This window comes from Gastrolobium bilobum, unplaced genomic scaffold (genome assembly GCF_033153095.1).
Source record: "Gastrolobium bilobum isolate Gb01-03AN ecotype WA unplaced genomic scaffold, APGP_CSIRO_Gbil_v1 utg42547, whole genome shotgun sequence".
Classification (NCBI taxonomy): Eukaryota; Viridiplantae; Streptophyta; class Magnoliopsida; order Fabales; family Fabaceae; genus Gastrolobium; species Gastrolobium bilobum.
The window spans coordinates 1-23,118 of NW_026895205.1; the positions used below are offsets into that span (position 1 = coordinate 1).

The 23,118-nt window shown below is 39.7% G+C and overlaps 1 protein-coding gene and 1 long non-coding RNA gene across 2 annotated transcripts; one reads left to right on the top strand and one right to left on the bottom strand.

The window, feature by feature from the left end:
• Nucleotides 1-18,134: 18,134 nt before the first annotated feature.
• LOC133299652 (uncharacterized) lies at nt 18,135-19,056 on the bottom strand. The gene is made up of 3 exons (XR_009749961.1): nt 18,983-19,056; nt 18,816-18,882; nt 18,135-18,386 (listed from the first exon to the last, which is right to left on the bottom strand). It is a non-coding gene; the product is annotated as an uncharacterized LOC133299652 (long non-coding RNA).
• A 1,555-nt stretch (nt 19,057-20,611) lies between these two features.
• LOC133299704 (short-chain dehydrogenase reductase 2a-like) lies at nt 20,612-21,855 on the top strand. Its single transcript, XM_061499193.1, has 2 exons — nt 20,612-20,691; nt 21,027-21,855. The coding sequence occupies exons 1-2, from the start codon at nt 20,612-20,614 to the stop codon at nt 21,853-21,855; spliced, it is 909 nt and encodes a 302-aa protein (XP_061355177.1).
• Nucleotides 21,856-23,118: the final 1,263 nt, after the last annotated feature.

Below are 23,118 nucleotides of genomic sequence, written 5' to 3' on the forward strand. Positions count from 1 at the left end.
CGCTTCAATTCCCTGTTGGAAACCTCGACTTGACCACTAGTCTGCGGATGGTAAGGTGTAGCAACCTTATGCCTGACACCATACTTGGCCAACAAATTCTCAAACTGCTTGTTGCAAAAATGGGAGCCTCCATCACTTATGATTGCTCTTGGCACACCAAACCTAGTAAAAATGTTCTTCCGCAGAAAATACACAACCACTTTGGCATCATTAGTAGGAAGAGCCACTGCCTCAACCCATTTAGAAACATAATCAACAGCTACCAAAATGTACTGGTTGGAATAGGAAGATATAAATGGGCCCATAAAATCAACTCCCCACAAATCAAATAACTCCACCTCTATAATACTGTTTAGAGGCATCTCATCTCTACGGGATATGTTACCCGTTTTCTGGCATTTTTCACACTTTTCAACTTATTCTCTTGCATCTTTGAAAAGTGTAGGCCAATAGTAACCACTTTGTAATACTTTTTGGGCAGTTCTATTACCACCAAAATGGCCACCATATTCAGAATTATGACAATGCCACAAAATTTCTGTAATTTCCATCTCAGATACACACCTTCTCAAGATACCATCAGAACATTGGAAATAAAGAAAGGGATCATCCCATACATACCTCCTCGCATCATACAGAAACTTTTTCACCTGTTGCTTTGTGAGACTAGGAGGTATTTTCTTGATCACTTTAAAATTGACAACATCAGCAAACCAAGGCTCTACATGCATAGCAAAAATCGGTTTTTCAAATAACTCTAAAGAAATAGCAAGAACCTGTTCATCGGGGAAAGAATCATTGATTTCTATAGCAGGATCATCTTGCAGGTTCTTCTCCTGAATTCTGGACAGATGGTCTGCAACTTTATTCTCCATTCCAGACTTATCTTTTATTTCCAAATCAAATTCTTGGAATAACAGCATCCACCTTAACAATCGTGGCTTGGCATCCTGTTTGGACATCAAATATTTTATAGCCGCATGATCAGTGAAAATAATAGTCTTGGCACCAAGGAGATATGGTCTAAATTTATCCAGAGCATACACCACAGCAAGCATCTCCTTTTCAGTTGTTGCATAATTCACTTGAGCTTCATTCAAAACTTTACTGGCATGGTAGATAACATGCAGCAATTTATTTTTTCTCTGCCCAAGAACTGCACCAATGGCAAAATCACTAGCGTCACACATTAACTCAAAAGGCATACTCCAATCAGGAGATATTAAAACAGGAGCAGTGGTGAGCTTTTCTTTTAGCAAATTAAATGCTTTGAGACAAGCATCATAAAAAACAAACTCATTCTCTTTCATCAGAAGCTGACTTAGTGTCTTAGCAATTTTAGAGAAGTCCTTAATGAATCTTCTATAAAAGCCAGCATGGCCAAGGAAACTTCTCACTCCATTAACGTTAACTGGAGGAGGGAGTTTTTCAATGAGCATCAATTTTGCTTTGTCCACTTCTATACCATCCCTTGAAATTTTATGTCCAAGCACAATGCCCTCTTGGACCATAAAGTGACATTTCTCCCAGTTGAGAACCAGATTTGTCTCTTGGCATCTTTGTAGCACCTTAGACAAATTGTCTAAACAAACATCAAAACGAGAGCCAAAGACAAAAAAGTCATCCATGAAAACTTCCAAATACTTTTCCACCATATCAGAAAAAATAGACAGCATGCACCTCTGAAAAGTAGAAGGTGCATTGCATAACCCAAACGGCATCCTCCTATAGGAAAAAACGCCAAAGGGACAAGTGAACACTGTCTTTTCCTGATCTTCAGGGGCTACTGCAATCTGATTATAGCCGCTGTACCCATATAAGAAACAATAATAAGTGTGACCTGCTAACCTTTCCAGCATTTGATCCACAAAAGGAAGAGGAAAGTGGTCCTTCCTTGTTGCAGCATTAAACCTTCTATAATCAACGCACATCCTCCAGCCAGTAATTGTCCTGGTGGGGATCAGCTCATTCTTATCATTTTTCACCACAGTGATACCTCCTTTCTTAGGTACAGTTTGTACAGGGCTTACCCATGCAGTATCGGATATAGAATAAATCTTGCTTGCATCAAGGAGTTTAACAACTTCTTTTCTCACCACCTCCTTCATTATGGGATTTAATCTCCTTTGAGGCTGCCTTACCAGTTTGATATCATTCTCCATCAGAATCTTATGTGTGCAGAAGGAAGGACTTATACCCTTTAGATCAGTAATGGACCATCCCAAGGCAGTTTTGTGCTCTAGAAGAACTTGTTTCAACTTTTTCTCATCATCAGAAGATAACCCATTATTAACAAGTACAGGATATGTCTCATTATCTCCCAGAAACATGTACTTCAGATTAATAGGCAACTCTTTTAGATCAACTTTAGGAGCACCTATTTCTTTATCAGACTCCTTATGTTCAAGAAACTCATTAGCAACATAAGTATCCTCCTCAAAAGGGATATGATCTCGCTCATGCAAATCATCATTCAATTCTTGCAAAGGAGTTTTCTCTTCATGTACCACCTCCTCTAAGACATCAATTTTGAAACAATCACTATCTTCACAGGGTCTTTTCATAGAATCAAAGACATTGACAATAATTGTATCGTCATTCATTCTTAACACAAGTTTCCCTTGCTCCACATCAATCATAGCACGAGCTGTGGCTAAGAAAGGTCTACCCAAAAAAAGGGGCATTTCATTTTCAACTTCCATATCAAGCACAACAAAATCAGCAGGGAAAATGAACTTGTCAACTTTCACAAGAACATCTTCGATAATACCACTTGGCTTCCTTAGGGATCTATCAGCAAGCTGAAGAGAAACCAAAGTAGGCTTCAATTCAGTAATCCCTAAGGCTTTACAGACAGATAAAGGCATCAAATTAATGCTTGCCCCCAAATCACATAAGGCCCTGCCAATCTTTGTTTCACCAATTTCAATTTCAATGTTGAAGCTTCCAGGATCACGAAGCTTAGGAGGGAACTTTCTAGTAATGATGGCACTGCACTCTTCAGTAAGTGCAACTGTCTGACATTCTTGCAGCTTGTGCTTTCTGGAGAGAAGATCCTTCATGAACTTTGCATAATTTGGCATACTAGCCAATGCTTCAGCAAATGGAATGTTCACATGCAACTTCTTAAAAATGTCAAGAAACCTGTCATAGCTTTTTGCTTTCAGCTCTGGCTTCAACCTTCCAGGGTAAGGTGCCATTTTCATAAGATATTCCTCACTAAGCTCAAACTTTTCTTTTGAAACAACAGGTTGGTCTTTCTGTTTACCAGCAACAACATGCTTCACTACTTTTGGAGAACTCTCAGCTTCTTTTTCAGATTTCTCTACCTCTTCAACTTTCTCATCCTCCTCCACCTCAATGATAGGCTTTGGGGGAGATGCCACCACTTTACCACTTCTGGTGGTGATAGCCACACAACCTTCCTTAGGATTCATGATAGTATTGCCAGGAAATGTACCTGGTGCTCTGTCAGACAATTGTTGGGCAAGCTGACCAATCTGATTTTCCAGGTTCTTAATTGAAGCTTTGGTATTCCTGGCATCAGCTCTACTCTCCTCAATGAAAGCATTGGTACTTCTTTGATTAGCTCTACTCTCTTCCATGAAAGCATTAGTACTTTGTGCCAAAGATCCAACTAACCGCTCCAAATCAGAAGGCTCTCTTTGTGGAATAGGTAGTGGCTTCAAATAATTATCAGATTTCATATCTAAACTAGTGCCTTGATAATTCCTTCTTTGGTAATTTTGCTGGTTAGGACGCTGATCATACCAAACACCATTTAATTGCAGTTGTTGAGAAGAATCTGAAGACATCAGTGTTGGACAAGCATTAGTATCATGATTCTCATGGCAGTATTCACATTCAACATTAACAGCATTGGCTTGAACTTTAGAAAGCTGCATCCTCTCAAATTTGGTATTCAAATTAGTCATCTGCTGAGACAATAATTTTTGCTCAGCCAAGACTGCATCATGATCACTTAATGGCACCACTCCTCTTTTTCCCAGCCTTGAGGTTGTCTCATTCTCATTCTTAGCCAATTTGTCAATCAGCTGATATGACTCAGATGCTAGTTTGTCTCCCAAAGAACCTCCTGCTGCAGTATTCACAACCAATTTGGTTTCAGGCAGACACCCATTGAAGAAAATCCGCACCTGATCGCCTTGAGATAGGTTATAATGAGGAACCTTTCTCATGAGAGCCTTAAATCTATTCCAAGAAGCACATATGGTCTCTCCCAGATGTTGTTTAAATGATGTGATATCATTCACCATGTTATTGTATTTTTCCATGGGAAAGAATTCTGCAAAGAATTTCTCAGACAAATTTTCCCACGTAAGGATGCTTTCAGCAGGTTGTCTTTCCATCCAATCAAGAGCTTTTCCCTTAACAGCAAAAGGAAAAAGTCTCAACCGTATGGCATCATCTGAAACATGTGGAGGCTTTGTGGAATCACAGATTCTTAAAAATCTATCAACAAATCTATGCGGATCTTCATCATCCTCTCCTCCATATTTTTCTCTTTCAGCCAGCTGAATAATATTGGACTTGAGCTCCCATTGATTGTTCCCAAGGTCAGGTGGAACAATGCCAGCATTTGGCCTGTTAAAAACAGGTGTGAGGATAGTATTTAAGCGTGGATCTGCATTCTGATTAGGAGCAGCCATCTCTGGTATCTCAAATGGTACGGCTGTATTGTCAATTGATGAAGTACCGGTTGCCTATGCTCTCTCTCTCTCTCCCTCTGAGCAATTCGTGCACTTCTCCTTAGAAAAACGCTGCCTTGCATACAACTCAGAAAAAGAATTAGTAGCACAGTAACAAAAACAAAAATTAAAAATAAAAACCAAAATATTCACAATTTTCAATCTTAAAAATCAAGATTAATTGATATTAAAATGCCACTCCCCGGCAACGGCGCCAAAAACTTGACGTTATTCGGCAAGTGTACCGATCACGCAAGTAATATAGTAATACGAAAAGGTTGAACCCACAAGGAGTGTATCTAATATCAGAAAAAAAATCTATCCTTTTAAAATGAAAAGATTCAAGACGTTTTGACACGAATGTCAGGATTTGTGTAGAAATTGAATTGCAATTTAAAAAGTATTTTTGATTTTCTATTAATTGGAATTAACACAGGAAAAAGGTTTAGAGAGTATAAGAGAAAACGCTGTAGTTAGAGAACACTCACCGATGATCCCCGCCTTTTACTCTGGATTGATTTCAAATACCAATATATATAAATATAATCACACAATTTATCAAATAAAATATCAATAGTCAACCCTCAATTCCTTGATGAATTAACCCTTTAATCTCATATGGAGCCCTAATTCCTTGAGGTGCTCTATATAAAATTAAGCATAGAGATCGATAAATTAAACGTCTGCAATACAAAATACGTCTATCCCTATAACGCATTCATACCATCGTTCTACCCCCTTTCTAGATTGAAAGCCGCAGATTCCTCTTGTTGACCCTAATCCCCAAATTACCATTAACTACTAGATTGATCAATTCTAATAAAAATGATATCAATAAGATCAGAGTAGAAACGAAATATAAAAGATATATATAAAGTATAAGAACTCAATCCATCATATCAGGGGTTCACAAGGGCTTGTGACCCTAACCACAACAAAGGAGTTTAGCTAGCCATAGACATGGTAGCTATACAAGAATCCAACATAAAACAGAAATTAGATCCAAAAAGATGAAGAAGAATGAATTCTCTCTGAAATACTCTCTAAAACCTAGCCTCCACCCGTGTGTATATGTCAAACACCAAAGGAGCATAACTTTTATCTCATTTCTTCCATTTTTCCAAAAATACCCTCATAAATTCGCAACTTTCGTACTTCCCGCGCTCCATCGCGTGGGATCCTGCGCTGTATCGCGTGGGCACTTTGGTCAATGTATGATAGCCTGATCTGAAAATTCTGGGTTGGCCACGCGGTACCACGCGATGGGCTACGCGATATAGCGTGGCTTCTCTGGAAAATGGCCCATGACACGATCAGTTTTCCTCTTTTTTTGGATTTTTTTGTATTTTCTTGCTAAAACCTATATAAAAATAAATAAAAAGTGAGAAATAAAACTGAGATAATAAAAATCAAAATATAAAATAACTATGTGTAAAAACAACTACAAATAGACTTAAAATCTAATATTTTTGTCTTGGAAAACCATATATGCCAGAGGCACATCAGCCGAGCGCTAAAACGTCCAACACTGACGTTTTAGCGCGCTGCTGTTGGAAAAGTTTATGGTGTTGGGCGCTAAAACCTCCTGATCAAACGTTTTAGCGCTCTGATGTGGGAAAAGACTCTGGTCTTGAACGCTAAAATGTCCAAGTCAAACGTTTTAGCGTTGGAATCAGTTAAAAGCAGTTGGGCATCCGTCAAACATGGACGCTAAAACGCCTATCAATTAACATTTTAGCGCCCATGGCAGTTTTCAGTTGTAATTTGTAACACTATAAAAGGCAAGGGCCTTCACATTCTGAATATATCTCATATCCCATCTATCCTATCCTATCTCAGATCCTCTGATCTGACTCTTCCCCTTCTCTTATTTTCGAAATTCTTTAGGACTTAGTTCTTGTATTAGTTAGTTCATTCTATGTAATTGTACTTGAAGATTGAAGACTCAACTATCATGACAATGGAGTTTTATCTTTCTTCTTCTCTTGTTTATATTTCATTTATGTCTGAGTAGAGTCCTTTGTAGTCTGATTCAATGGAACTCAAGTGTGAATTTATGAATGATTAATTAGATATTTTGTTTATCTCTTATGTGATTGTATGAAGTTGTCTTGATTAATTCTTTCTATTAAGGGAATAGTGTAGAACATACATGTTTACATTATTTCTGTATCTGACAACTTTATCATCAGTGTTGTAGTAGTCAAGACATTGATGCTTGGATTCCGATGTGATCTTAAGATCTTAGTATCTAATGCATGTATTAAGAAGGGAATCACCAAGACATTGGGGTTTCTGATTAATGTTTCAATCAGGGTAGTAAGACATTACATCTTGATGATAAGAAAAAGGTTGATCAACATCACATAGTAGATAATTCATTATGGAAATTGGTTCATCCATAAATTCATGCTTGAGAGAAATTGACATCTGATTAAATTATAATCACATTTTATTTGTTTATCAAGTTTTTATGCAATTCAACTAAATTTCTGGTGATAAGAAATCAATGCAATTAATAATCTTTTGGTTGATTCAACTTAAGTATATATGGTTAGTCGGTGCTTGAACACAAATCCTCGTGGAAACGATCTTTACTCATCATTTTATTACTTGTGTGACTAGTACACTTGCTAAATCCACAACAGTTAATGATAATGACGTCATAATTGAAAAGAAAAAGATGTTCCGCAATTTTAAATTAAGCGTGGCTTAATACGATGATAAGATAACAAACCGGATATATACGGGGTGTTACATACATCTGAGTTAGCCATTGGACGGATCCTCCAGAACCTTTGGATTATTGAGATATGTTCTTATATCTCATTCCGCATTATAGGGCTATGTTTCAGGTTCTTGTAGCAGTGCTGGAGTGTTGGGCAAGAGGCCCACTGGTTGATGTGGAGGAGTAGCACATTTTGGAGTGCATGATGACAATTCATCTTTTTGCATTTTGGGATTTCATTTGGCATGTTAGACTTAGTCCATGAACATGTTGTATTGCATGAGTGATGTATACCATGCCTTATTGTTCATGTAGTATTTTGACTAAGTCTAGTGGGTATGTAATTTTTATTGTTTTGAGCATTATGATTTAGTAGTTATATTTGTGGGGGATTAATGTAATTGATGTATAAGGACTTTGTGTAGATTAATGATGAATGTATATGATGGAAGAGCAATAGGCCTATTCTAGGTTATGATATTGTTCAAATCTGTTAATTTCATGTAATTGGATCATGTGATTGAAATGAGTATCAATTTATAAAAAAAATTAAGTGATGGGTGACAATTGTGGAATAAATAATGAATTGAGTAAAGGTTGTTATGGGTTGTAAGAGCATCAAAGTATGTTGAACCTTGTTGCCACCCTTGGTCAATTAGGTACAATTTGGAGGATTAGAACACACTTGGAGTAAGTGGGATTAGATAATAAAACAAAGGAGATGCCGTCAAAATTTCTAGGAAAATGATAAGTTTTTGGACCAACTTTGGGAGACCATATCTCCCTCCACAGATGTCCAAATGAGGCGTAAAATACCTCATTTGAAAGCTTGAGATGTCAGATATACTGTCTTTGGTGCCATTTATAGTTGTGTAGAGTTCTGTAGATTGAAGGGAGTGAGGACTGCCCAGTTCAGGGCTGTGCAGGGACTGTCTCGGGTCCCAACTTAGAAAAATTATATCTCCTTCAGTTATTACTCAAATTAGGCTTACGATATATGAAATTTAAGATCTAGGTGTCTAAGATTCTGTATAAAATTTTGAGAGCATTTGGTTGAGTAAAACATTGGGAATCACAAAAATGGTGAGCGATGTTTGGTACCATGTTTGGAGTTGCTTAGCAGCTAGAGAACTCCAAATGAGGCGTGTGATACCTTGATGGAAAGGTAAAAGAGTCTAGTTTAACATACTAAAAGATGAGAATTTATTGATGAATAGATCACGCCCAGTTTTAAGAAAACTGAAGTGTGTTCTATTTTAGGGAAGTTCTAAAAATGAGTTTTATACTAAGTTGGATTATGAGAACCTCTTAGCAACTTAAAATAAGTGTTGTATGATAATTAGGCAATTAGAATATTACTCCGCGTTTAGATTTCAGTTGCGATCACAGCTTGTATCATTATGTTTTAAGATTGTTTAATCGCGTACGTAATAAAAAGAAATTTGTTTTTTTCCATATTTTTTAATAAACTGTTGTGATTGTAACTACACTTAATATCATAATTAATGTTAACACACCGGTGTACAATGAACTATTACACAAAGCGCCCAGCATCAGCAAGGCTAGGCTGGTACAGGCTATTTCCCATGATAGTTGAATTGGCACTCTCCCACTAGTTTGGGATCTACAAATCCCCCTCATAACGTCCGGGGCATTATCTCATAAGCCGTTATACTGTAAACTAGGAGAGTCATTAGATACCATATAGTGATTAGTGACCAGTCCGGGGCATTATCTCATAAGCCATTATGCTGTCAACTAGGAGAATCATTACAGCCATTAGATACCACATAGTGTAACACCCCGTTCTAGAACCGGTTTGTTAACATCGCATTATGATATTAAGCGCAGTTACAATCACACGGGTTTAATTAAAATCCGGATAAATTTTTCATTTTAAAACATGCCGAATTTATAATACCCAATTTCGTGATCATAACCGTATTACCTTGCGGAATCAGATAAACTAAGCTTAACATCATGTTCTTATTCTATTTTTAAACCATTAATTTACTTCTTATTTATTTCACAACTTCTGCTATATTGTAGATCTCTTCATTAGCTATGCGTGACTTCAAACCGCGCTCAAATCGGAGCACTGTAGCCCAAGTTAGGACAATTTGAAGCAACACAAGAGAGTGTTGGTCACAGGCCCCGCGCGCTTCAGCGCACTACCGGGCGCTCAAGCGCGCGCTATCGGGCGCTAAAGCCTCCATTTGGGTGCTTAAGCGCACGGAGGCAGGAAGCATCAGGTGCTTCAATGTAAATGGGCGCTTAAGCGCGAACCAGGGCGCTCAAGCGCGCTTAAGCCCCACCCTGGGCGCTAAAACTCGAGGGGACAGTAAGCATCCCATCTTTCTGCAGCGAAGGGCGCTTAAGAGCAAGCCAGGGCGCTCCAGCGCGCAATCCTGGGCGCTTAAGCCCCCACTTGGGCGCTCCAGCGCGAGGAGGCCGAATGCATTGGCCCTTACAGGGGCAGCAGGGCGCTTGAGCGCGCTCCTGGACGCTTAAGCGCGCTGCCAGGGAATTCCAATTCCCACATTTTCAAGTCCAAGTCTAAACCCCAATTGTCCATGCTCCAAAGCTAAATCCTAGCACTCATCCAACCCCTTCTCATGAGATTTAGCTAGAGTTTGGGCAGCATAACCTTTGTTTTCTCATCGTTTCCCAATTTAAACAAAAGGTACCTAATTGATTCTCAGCCCAACCAATTCAATAACTCAATACATAACAAGCATGCATATATTGAATTTCAAGTAGACATCATTTATATTACATATCCATTACAAATCATGGAACTTAGCTTACAAAACACTATGATCATTCCCTTGGCTCCCATCAACAAAGGAGGTGACCAAAGGCATGAGCATAGGCTAAGTCCATTCCAATATACAAATCATAAATCTAGCATTGCCTATTCATTACAATTCTATACATGTGAGCTACAAAACAACATGTACAATCTCAAAAGAAATGCCACATTTCATGCATAATCCAGATATGGCCACTTGCCACCAGAGGCTCCTGCAGCATCCTTACCTGAAAGGGGGTCCGCACAACACGGGGTGAGATATACGAATATACCCAGTAAACCAGGGGTCCTTGGAGCATCTCTCCACCCCACAGTTCCATATCAGTGTAATAGCAATAACAATAATAATGCAGTAAATACATATCTATGCAAAGTGCAATACATCTCCAGGAGAAATCCCTTGAGCTCTCAAGCTGTCCTAAGGAAACTCAGATGCAAATAGTCCTACTGGCCAGCTAACTACCAAGTATGATTTACGCATCGTCATGCAACATACCACATAGGGAAACACCATCCTATGCCACACCAAATGCATACACATACGTATAACAAAGCATTACACTATTTCATTGCATTTATATACACTATAATCACCACTACCCTTTCAGGGCTTGGTGGAACAATCAAGGGAATTACACCCAAGGTCCGAAGGCTTACCTCAAAGCTTCCGTTCAACCTTTGTTCACCACCAACGGTTCAGCAACCAATCAACTTTGGTTTCAACAATTACTTACAAGTAACACACCTACACCAAGGTGCCATAGCATCAATCATACTATACAATGAATATTCATATATACTCATTAATACCACAACAACTCTACATCCCAACTTAGCAAGAGCTTACCTATTCCAAGGAGCTACTCAAGCTCCAAAGCTTGCTCAAGCGGTTGATCAGTCACGGTCGGTCCAAATGTCTCAATCCTAGACATCATTAGGACACAATCATCAATCAACCAAGCCAAACCATTTATTAACAATGCAAGAAATCCAATATCAAGCATCATATTCTTGCCATTTTACAAGTATACTCATTTAGCTATCTAAGCTCATTTTCACCGATTAAATGTCGTTCCTAGCATTTTTCACAACATGCTCTAAGCTCCATTCTTCCTAGAACATAGCTAATTTCAACAACATTTCATCAAAATCCCTAAACACTATTCATAAACCTTAACTCATGCAAATTTCAAGGAATCATAAGGTTCAAGGGTTAGAATCTTACCACCAATGGTCACACAACCGAGGATTGATGGCTCCTCAAGCTTCAATGGAGGTAGAAACGCTCAAAATCCCAATTTTCACCAAAGGGCCGAATTTTTGAGAGCCAATATCTCACCACACAAAGCTCCCCACTTAAAACTAAGCTTGGATTATGAAAGAGGGCGAGATTCTAAGCGATTTAGGCTTTTGAATCACCCAAAATCGTTGGGATTTGCTCCCTCTTCTCTCTCTTCTTCTCTCTCCCTTTCTCCTCCTTCTCCTTCTTCTTCCTTTCTTCTCTGTTTCTGTCGACGGGAAAGTGGGGGCGTTTAGGGCTCATTTTGGCTTTTAGTCACTTAACATAGGTTAAGTGGCTTTAAGCGGGTATTGGTTCGTCTATCTATTCAACTCCAATAATTACCAAACTTTACCCAAAAGTCTGGAATATTATTCTAGGAATATTACTATTTTTATTTTTATATTTTGGGCACTTTCACCAGTACCCATTTATACCCCTTAAGTTTCACTGAGTACACTTTTTAACTCCAAAGTGACTCAGATTCATTTAATTAAGCATTATACTTAATTTTACCCAGTAAAACATGCTTAATTAATTAATTACACTAGATTTACTAATTAATTAAGTTGGGCTATTATAATCACCCCACCTTTTAGCAATTTTGTCCGCAAAATCAAGAACGTACATGTCCTTAAACTCAGGATATTGCCGGAGAAGCTCATCTTCTCGCTCCCAAGTGGACTCTTCAGGCGTCCTTCCTTCCCACTGGACTTTCACCATAGGAATAGATTTATTTCTCAGCTTCTTCTCATCTCTTTCGAGTATCTTCAGTGGCCCAATAGGAGTCTTCAAATTCTCCCTGATTTCAACATTATCAGGTTGAACCACATGAGAAGGATCAGCTACATATCTCCTCAGCTGAGAAACATGGAACACATCATGCAATTTTGATAATTGAGGAGGTGAGGCAAGCTGGTATGCAACCGGTCCCACCCTACGAAGAATCTGATAGGGTCCAATAAATCTCGGACTCAGCTTCCTCACTCCAAGGGCTCGTCCCACACCCGTAACTCGTGACAGCTTCAGGAACACATGATCTCCCTCCTCAAACTCTAGAGGTCGATGCTTGAGATCATAGTAACTTTTCTGACGATCCTGAGCCTTTTTCAGACGATCCCTAATCATTTTGATCTGCTCAGTAGTCTCTTGAACAAAATCCAATCCAAACCGCTCTGTGTCTCCAACCTCAGACCAACAGGTAGGTGTCCTACACCGGCGACCATACAAGGCCTCGTAGGGAGCCATACCCAGACTAGCATGAAAACTATTATTATATGAAAACTCAACCAGCGGGAGATATCAATCCCATGCAGTACCCTGCTCCAGGGTGCAAGCCCTCAGCATATCCTCCAACGTCTGAATGGTCCTCTCAGTCTGACCATCCGTCTGTGGGTGATAAGCAGTGCTCAGTCTCAACTGAGTGCCAAGAGCCTCCTGCAATGCTCCCCAGAATCGAGAAGTGAACTTCGGGTCCCGATCAATAACAATGCTCTCAGGCACCCCATGAAGCCTCACAATCTCCTTCACATAGAGCCTAGCCAATCTCTCAGCAGAGAAATCTACCCGAACTGGCAAAAAGTGTGCGGATTTTGTCAATCTATCCACAATCACCCATATAGAATCATAACTAGCCTGTGTCCGCGGCAATCCCACTACGAAATCCATGGAGATACTCTCCCATTTCCATCCAGAAACATCTAGAGGTTGTAACATACCAGAAGGCTTTTGATGCTCAATCTTTACCTTCTGACAAATGAGACACTTAGAGACAAATTCGGCAATATTTCTCTTCATACCAGGCCACCAGAAATTCACCTTTAGGTCCTGATACATCTTTGTAGCTCCCGGATGAACTGTGAAATGACCCTTATGGGCCTCTGTCATCACTTCCTCCGCCAACTGCCTAGGTACTACAACACGACCCTGATATAGTAGTACACCCACATCATTGCAGGATACACCACTCTGACCTTTTAGTCGTTTAGCGCTTTCATTTTGCAGTTGAGCCTCTTTAATTCTGGTCATCAGTTCATTCTCAATGCTTGTGATTTCAAAGCCACAAATTTTACATGGAAAGATTTTAGATAATTGAATATCTCTGAACCTCTCAATCACATCATAATCTCTAATCATCATGCTTGATATGCTCACAGATTTACGGCTCAGTGCATCAGCTACAACATTAGCCTTGCCAGGATGATATTTCAATTCAAAATCATAGTCTTTTAGGAACTCGGTCCACCGTCGTTGTCTCATATTCAATTCCTTTTGATCAAACAAGTATTTTAAACTCTTGTGATCGCTGAATACTGCAAATTGCATTCCATACAAGAAATGCCTCCACTGTTTCAACCCAAAAACAATTGCAGCAAGCTCAAGGTCATGGGTTGGATAATTTTCTTCATGCGGTTTCAATTGCCTCGATGCATAAGCTACCACCCGCCTATCTTGCATCAGCACACATCCCAATCCCTTCTTGGAAGCATCGCTGTATAGCTCAAATTCACCTTCCGGATCAGGAAGTACTAACACTGGAGCTGTCGTCAATTTCTCCTTAAGGCTCTGAAAGCATTCCTCACATTCTTGTGTCCAAACAAATGGAGTATCCTTCCGGGTCAAACGGGTCAATGGCAACACCATGGCTGAAAATTCTTTAATGAATCTCCGGTAATAGCCAGCCAAACCCAGAAAACTTCTTATTTCCGTTACTGTCTTGGGTCTCTCCCAATCAACAACTGCCTCTATCTTGCTAGGATCAACCGCCACTCCATCAGCAGAGATAACGTGACCCAGAAATTGCACTTGAGAAAGCCAAAACTCACATTTAGAAGGCTTTGCATATAACTGTTTCTCTATGAGAATTTGCAACACAGTTCTCAAGTGACCTTCATGCTCTTCCTTACTCTTCGAATATATCAGGATATCATCAATAAACACAATCACGAATTGATCCAGAAACGGCTTAAATATGCGATTCATGTAATCCATAAACACCGCAGGAGCATTAGTGAGTCCAAATGGAATTACTTGATACTCATAATGTCCATATCTAGATCGGAAGGCAGTCTTCGGAATATCTTCCTGCCTAATTCGGATTTGATGATAACCCGATCTCAAATCAATCTTTGAGAATACACAAGCACCCCTCAACTGATCAAGCAAATCATCTATGCGAGGGAGAGGATACTTGTTCTTGATAGTAACCTTATTCAACTGACGGTAATCAGTGCACAATCTCATGCTACCGTCCTTCTTCTTAACAAATATGACTGGTGCTCCCCACGGGGACACACTTGGCCTGATAAACTGCTTAGTCGAAAGCTCTTCAATATGCTTCTTTAACTCGGCTAATTCCGGTGGTGACATCCTATACGGAGCCAGAGAGATAAGCCCCACACCAGGCAATAGATCAATCGTGAACTCAATCTCTCTATGAGGCGGAAGTTGTGGAATTTCATCTGGAAACACATCCACAAACTCCCTCACCACGGAAATAGTGCCAATCTCCTCATGACTTCCGCCTACTAAACCCCCCACAAAGACATATCCCAATGCCCCGGCCCTCAAAGCCTTTCTAACCTGCAACACAGATAGATATGGGGAAGAACTAGTAGCAGAATCATCAGCATCAAGCACAATCCTTTTACCACAGCAGTCTATCATAGCACAGTTCTTTGACAACCAGTCCATACCCAAGATAACTTGAAGGCTGATCATAGGTAAACAAATAAAATCCAGCACGTAATCTCGGCCTTCATATTTGAACTCAACATCTTTACACAACACGGATGTATAACACTCCTCTCCAGTAGCAGTAACCACTTTCATTGGAGGGCGAATGTCGTACATTTGCAGATTTAGCCCAACGGCCATAAAATCAGACATACAGGAGTGTGTAGCTCCTGAATCAAACAACACTTCAACATCCATATTATCAATATAAATTGTACCTTTCACTAGATTCGGAGCCTTCTCCGATTGTTGACGGTCCATGGTATATACTCTACCAACCGTCTGAGACTCTAGCATAGGTGGAACAACAGAGACAGGAACAGCAGTAGCTTGAACTGCCATAGTCCTTGCTTCGTTCTGAGGACACTGCCTGGAATAGTGACCGGATCTTCCACATTTAAAACAGATCACCTCACCGGTAGCACATGGACCTCTATGCTCCTTGCCACATCCCTTGCACTTGGGAGGAGGTCCTCTATCAACAAAATTCTTCTGAGTACCGGGTTTTTTGAACAAGTCAAAGGGCTTATTCGCATTCAGCTTCTTGCCTTGCATCTTCCTGTTCTTCCAATAACCTGAGCCCGTTGCTTTATTGGAACTAGGTGTCTGGGCCTCAGAAGGCTTCTTGGTTTGGGACACCTTATACACTTCTTCCACCTTTCTACACTGGTTTACAAACCGACTGAACTCTCGGATGTCACAATTTGACATCTTCCGAGACATCTTCTCATTAAGACCCCATTGGAACTTGGAGGTCATTTCAGCCGGAGTGGGTAAGGCTCGCCCATAGTTGGCGTATTTCACCAACTCATTGAATTTTGAGAAGTATTGGTCAATAGACATCGACCCTTGCTTAAGGTCGTTGTACTCATTCTGCTTTTGTTCCCTAGCCTCTCTAGGGAAGTAGTTATCCAAGAACAATGTCTCGAACAACCGCCATGTGATCTCCCGACCTTCAGCTTCCAATGGCTGCACGGTATTTGTCCACCAATCTTCTGCTTCCTCTTCCAGCATATAAACAGAGTAAGCCAACTTCATTGCGTCAGGGCATCTCATCACCCTGAATATTTTCTCCATCGCTTGGAGCCATTTTGCAGCCGCCATTGGCTCATAACCTCCCTTAAAAGAAGGAGGTTTGTGTTTTGGAAAGCCATCAATCTTCTTTCCTCCACTTCATGATCACCGACATTTTCAACTCGAGGTTGACGAACCTCAGTGTGATGACTCCGACTTCCAGAGTGGTGACTACCCTCACCCTCATTGTTACCCACTCCACCCTCTTCCTGTGAAGGAGGTGGAGAAGGCGTAGCAGTATGAGGAGGAGGAGTGGGTTGCCGGTTCACGGGCCTAGGACCCCTCAACGTCCTCAACTCGGTCATCATTGCAGCCATAACAGTCCGCGAGTCTTCATTTGTTTTCATCAGATTTTCATTGGCTTGCCTGCTAGCAGCCAACTCCCTCTGAACGGCTGCAAGAGCTTCAGCCACGGGATCAGGATGTACGCCCGTTTCCCCACGGCCACTTCTAGGCCTCACATGAGCAGCCAAAACAGGTTCTGGCTGAGCATTGGTGTTTGATGGTCCGGGGTTGTTTCGGTTCCTCGTCATGTCACTACACATGTTACACAAAGAAGTGAGTTGATCAGGCCCACACTTAGTGATCACAAATGCAATAATCATAAAGAGTACTAAAATAACTATAAAGCATCAAACACTAAGGATACTCAACAATAGCTAACAGTTATTCCCGACGAAACTGCTCTGATACCATAAAATGTAACACCCCGTTCTAGAACCGGTTTGTTAACATCGCATTATGATATTAAGCGCAGTTACAATCACATGGGTTCAATTAAAAATCCGGATAAATTTTTCATTTTAAAACGTACCGAACTTATAATACCCATTTTCGTGATCATAACCATATTACCTTGCGGAAACAGATAAATTAAGCTTAACATCATGTTCATTTTCCATTTTTAACCCATTAATTTACTTCTTATTTAGTTCATATCTTCTACTATATTGTAGGTTTCTTCATTAGCTACCTGTGGCTTCAAACCGTGCTCAAATCGGAGCACTGTAGTCCAAGTTAGGACAATTTGAAGCAACACAAGAGAGTGTTGGTCACAGGCCCCGCGCGCTTCAGCGCGCTATCGGGCGCTAAAGCCTCCATCTGGGCGCTTAAGCGCACGGAGGCAGGAAGCATAAGATATTCCAGTGTAAATGGGCGCTTAAGCGCGCATTAGGGCGCTCAAGCGCGCTATCCTGGGCGCTTAAGCTCCCAGTGGGACGTTTTAGCGCGCAGAGACAGAAGCATCTCCTCCTTCAGTGGCTAAGGGCGCTCAAGCGCGCAACCCTGGGCGCTTAAGCCTCACCCTGGGCGCTAAAACACGAGGGGACAGTAAGCATCCCAACTTTCTGCAGCAAAGGGCGCTTAAGCGCAAGCCAGGGCGCTCCAGCGCGCAATCCTGGGCGCTTCAGCCCCCACTTGGGCGCTCCAGCGCGAGGAGGCAGAATGCATTGGCACTCGCAGGGGCAGCAGGGCGCTTGGGCGCGCTCCTGGGCGCGTAAGCGCGCTGCCAGGGAATTCCAATTCCCACATTTTTCAAGTCCAAGCCTAGGGGAAGATGCATCCCCATTACAAACCCCAATTATCCATGCCCCAAACTAAATCCTAGCACTCATCCAACCTCTCCTCATGAGATTTAGCTAGAATTTGGGCAGCATGACCTTTGTTTTCTCATCGTTTACCAATTTAAACAAAGGGTACCTAATTGATTTTCAGCCCAACCAATAAACAACTTAATACATAACAAGCATGCATATATTGAATTTCAAGTAGACATCATTTACATTACAGATCCTTTACAAATCGTAGAACTTAGCTTACAAAACACTATGATCATTCCCTTGGCTCCCATCAACAAAAGGTGTAACCAAAGGCATGAGCATAGGCTAAGTCCATTCCAATATACAAATCATAAATCTAGCATTGCCTATTCATTACAATTCTATACATGTGAGCTACAAAACAACATGTATAATCTCAAAAGAAATGCCACATTTCATGCGTAATCCAGATATGGCCACTTGCCACCAGAGGCTCCTGCAGCATCCTTACCTGAAAGGGGGTCCCCACAACACGGGGTGAGATATACGAATATATCCAGTAAACCAGGGGTCCTTGGAGCATCTCTCCACCCCACAGTTCCATATCAGTGTAATAGCAATAACAATAATAATGCAGTAAATACATATCTATGCAAAGTGCTATACATCTCCAGGAGAACTCCCTCGAGCTCTCAAGCTGTCCTAAGGAACTCAGATGCAAACAGTCCTACTGGCCAGCTAACTACCAAGTATGATTTACGCATCGTCATGCAACATACCACATAGGGAAACACCATCCTATGCCACACCAAATGCATACACATACATATAACAAAGCATTACATTATTTCATTGCATTTATATACACTATAATTACCACTACCCTTTCAGGGCTTGGTGGAACAATCAAGGGAATTACACCCAAGGTCCGAAGGCTTACCTCAATGCTTCAGTCGACCTTTGTTCTTCACCAACAGTTTCAGCAATCCACTTTTACAAATATACACCTATACAAGGGTAATGCAATTAACATATTGCATTCAAGGATAACTCATCATCATCAATCCAAGCTATCCTATTCATACCACAACACAAGGATGAGCTTACCAATTCCAATGAGCTATTCAAGCTCCATAGCTTGCTCCAATGGTTGATCACTCACGGCTGGTCCAAATGTCTCAATCCTAGACATCACAAGGACACAATCATCAATCAACCAAGCCATACCATTTATCGACAATGCAAGAAATCCAATATCAAGCATCATATTCTTGCCATTTTACAAGTATACTCATTTGGCTATCTAAGCTCATTTTCACCGATTAAATGACATTCCTAGCATTTTCCCTAACATGCTCTAAGCTCCATTCTTCCTAGAACATAGCTAATTCAACTACATTTCATCAAAATCCCAATTTACTATTCATAAACCCTAACTCATGCAAATTTCAAGGAATCATGAGGTTCAAGGGTTAGAATCTTACCACCGATGGTCACACCACCAAGGATTGATGGCTCCTCAAGCTTCAATGGAGGTAGAAACTCTCAAAACCCCAATTTTCACCAAAGGGCCGAATTTTTGAGAGGTAATATCTCTCTCCACAATGCTCCCCACTCAAAACAAAGCAAGGATTATGAAAGAGGAGGAGATTTGGAGTGGTTTAGGCTTTTGAACGGATGGATTTGGTTGAGATTTGCTTTCTCTCTCTCTCTCTTTCCCCCCTTCCTTCTCCCTCCTTTCTCCTTCTTCTTCTTCTTCTTTCTGTTTCTTTCTCGACGGGTTGCAGGGGGGAAATGGGTTTACTTTTGGCTTTTGGTCACTTAACATTGGTTAAGTGGCTTTAAGCGGGTATTGGTTCGTCTATCTATTCAACTCCAATAATTACAAAACTTTACCCAAAAGTCTGGAATATTATTCTAGGAATATTACTATTTTTATCTTTATATTTTGGGTACTTTTGCCAGTACCCATTTATACCCCTTAATTTTCACTGAGTACACTTTTTAACTCCAAAGTGACTCAAATTCATTTAATTAAGCCTTATACTTAATTTCACTCACTAAAACATATTTAATTAATTAATCACACTAGATTTACTAATTAATTAAGTTGGGCTATTATAGTAGGAAAAAGAAAAGAGGTAAATAGATAGAATAATCTATCCCATATATATGTATAGGTTTAATATTTCTCATGTTATAAAAGATAAAATTATCTTTTATATATACATAAAAATGTATGAGTTTTATATAAAGAGAAAAAAAAATCTCACACACTTTTGTACATGTAGGATATAAAATTTCTCTTCTATAAACATTATTTCCATACACACATATGTATAGGGCAATGCTAGTCTTATGTAACTAGGAAATTTTCTTATCTTCTGTTCATAGATCAATACCTGTGTCAATTTTTTTTTCTTCTCTCACCTATTGGGCCCCACTTCAAGTTAAGTGTGCAAGAGACAATTTTTTTTTTTTTGGGAAATACTCGGTCTTCACGAATAATCTGATTCGGGGAGGGTTCATGATTAAGACTTTAGACTTCTCTTAAAGATGATATTAGAGAGTATCGAAGAGATACTCTTACCCCCACCTAGTCAGTTACCATCCGCCAAATGAGTACAATTACCCGTATATATATAGCGGTTTTGCTCTTTGTAACTCCCACGTACTGGGAATCGGCAACCCTCTCTGCTTCCTCTGTCTTTCTCTCTCCTTAGCTCCCTTTCAACCATGGTTGTAATGTCTGAGAAACACGCTCAGGGGGTTCCTCTGCAGGCTACAGATACCACTTTTTCTGCTTCATGTAAAAGGTACTATAATTTCTATTATCGAAGTTTTGTAATTTATATTCGTTTCTATCTTTCTCTTTACACTTTGCAAATCATTTTTTTTATTGACAATGAATAATGGGAAGCATATTAAAAAATCTGTACATTCAAGGCCACACAAACAAATATACCCTCCACCCCATGAATGGTTAGTCCAAAATCTTCAATTTTGTTCAGCCCAAAATGTACATTTTATAGCATTTAGATACATAACACTAATCCTGCTTGATTATGAACATTGAAAAAGAACAAACTTCAGCATATTATTGAATATTTTTTTTTCTTATTTTATGTTCTTATGTTTGACGTTGTTACAGATTGGAAGGCAAAATTGCTATTGTAACTGGGGGTGCTAGAGGCATTGGGGAAGCAACTGTGAGAGTTTTTGTCAAGCATGGTGCAAAGGTGGTGATTGCTGATGTTGAGGATGAAGCTGGAACCATGCTTGCTGAGACACTATCTCCTTCAGCTACCTATGTCCACTGTGATGTTAGCATGGAAAATGAGGTTGAGAATTTGGTTAGTTCCACAGTTTCTCACTATGGACAACTTGACATAATTTTCAACAATGCTGGGGTGCTTGGAAACCAGTCCAAGAACAAGAGCATTGTCAATTTTGATCCTGATGAATTTGACCGAGTCATGAGTGTGAATGTGAAAGGAATGGCTTTGGGGATCAAGCATGCAGCGAGGGTAATGATTCCTAGAGGAGTTGGGTGCATTATATCTACATCTAGTGTAGCTGGAGTCATGGGAGGGCTTGGACCACATGCTTATACAGCTTCAAAGCATGCCATAGTTGGACTTACAAAGAACACAGCTTGTGAGTTAGGAAGGTATGGGATTAGGGTCAATTGCATTTCTCCATTTGGGGTGGCTACATCCATGCTTGTGAATGCATGGAGAACAAGTGATGAAGAAGAAGTTGATGATAACATCAATTTTGGGTGTCCTTTCCCAGAGGATGTAGAGAAAATGGAGGAATATGTTAGAGGGCTTGCAAACTTAAGAGGAACAAATTTAAGGCCTAAAGACATTGCTGAGGCTGCACTTTATCTTGCTAGTGATGAATCCAAGTATGTTAGTGGTCATAATCTTGTCGTGGATGGTGGAATCACTTCCTCAAGAAATTGTATTGGACTGTAACTTTCTTAATAGTCATGTTCCTTATTTTTCTTGTTGGCTATCAGTGTAGGATTAGGCACATCTATGCCAAGCTTGTATAATGATTTCCTATCAATAGTTCAATCTAGTTGCAGTAATTTTTGAAGCGTTAAACGTTCATTTAGCTAGTCATGCTGAAAATTACAAAGTGTATATATCATGTCTAGTAATGCTAATTTACAGTGAAGTTTAGTTGGAGTATGTTTTGCGGGAGTAACAAGGGTTAAAATTGCAAGACAGAAGTTTAATGAAAAATGAGAAAATTTGATAGACACCTACACTTCTTATCAATAATGAATTGGCATATGAATGGTATTAATATTTTTTTTTTTTTTTTTGAAGATATTTTAAGTGATAGCATAGGACAGAATTGCGGGATATTGTCTGGTTGACTTGTAGTCACTACTGCAATTTTATTCGAGTCTTGATATGGTTTCTATGTACCTTATGGAAAAGACTATTTATTTGGACCAATGATGGCTTAGACATTATAAAATACTATGATTCGGGTTATGTAACATTTTATTATGAAAAGAAAGAACCCTGCATCACTGACAAGAATAGGATTACTTGGTCAAGTCAAGGAGATTCAACAACTAATTATTTTTCAGGGTCATTGTTCACAATCATAGTTCTGCTTCAGGGAGGGCTAATAATCCCAAGGCATTTTCCTGTTATTGACTCATAAAATTGATTATAGGCTTTTAAAAATCATTACATTTGAATATTTCAAGTTGCCAGCTTTCAAACAAATAGAAGAACTAGATGAAAATAATAGGACATTACCAATTGGTCTAGTTAACGGGGCATCTTTGTTTTTATTAGTAAGTGGATTATTGTTAGTTTAATTAAAAGTCGAATTAAGTGTTCAAACAGGAAGCATTAATGTTATCCAAAAAAAAAAAGAGGAAGCATTAATTAGGTGGCCGCCCGCTAAACCTTCCTCTTCAACTCACGGATTTGAGAGGGCGATTATATTAATATTTAATATGCATAATTTAGGAGCTGCCTTAATTTATAAATTATCCAAAGTGTACTTTATAAAGTACCATCAACTTCTTATGAAAATGCATTAATTATTCTTATTAATAATGATAAACTTGCACTGTCTTTTGAAGAGCACTTCGTATTTTAGCTTAGAAAAGATTCAAATTGACACTGATCTAGGCTGTCATGGTCATGATCTTACCCTTTAAGTGAGGGTTGTGAGGTTGACCTCATCATTCCCATTCCATGGAGATCAAA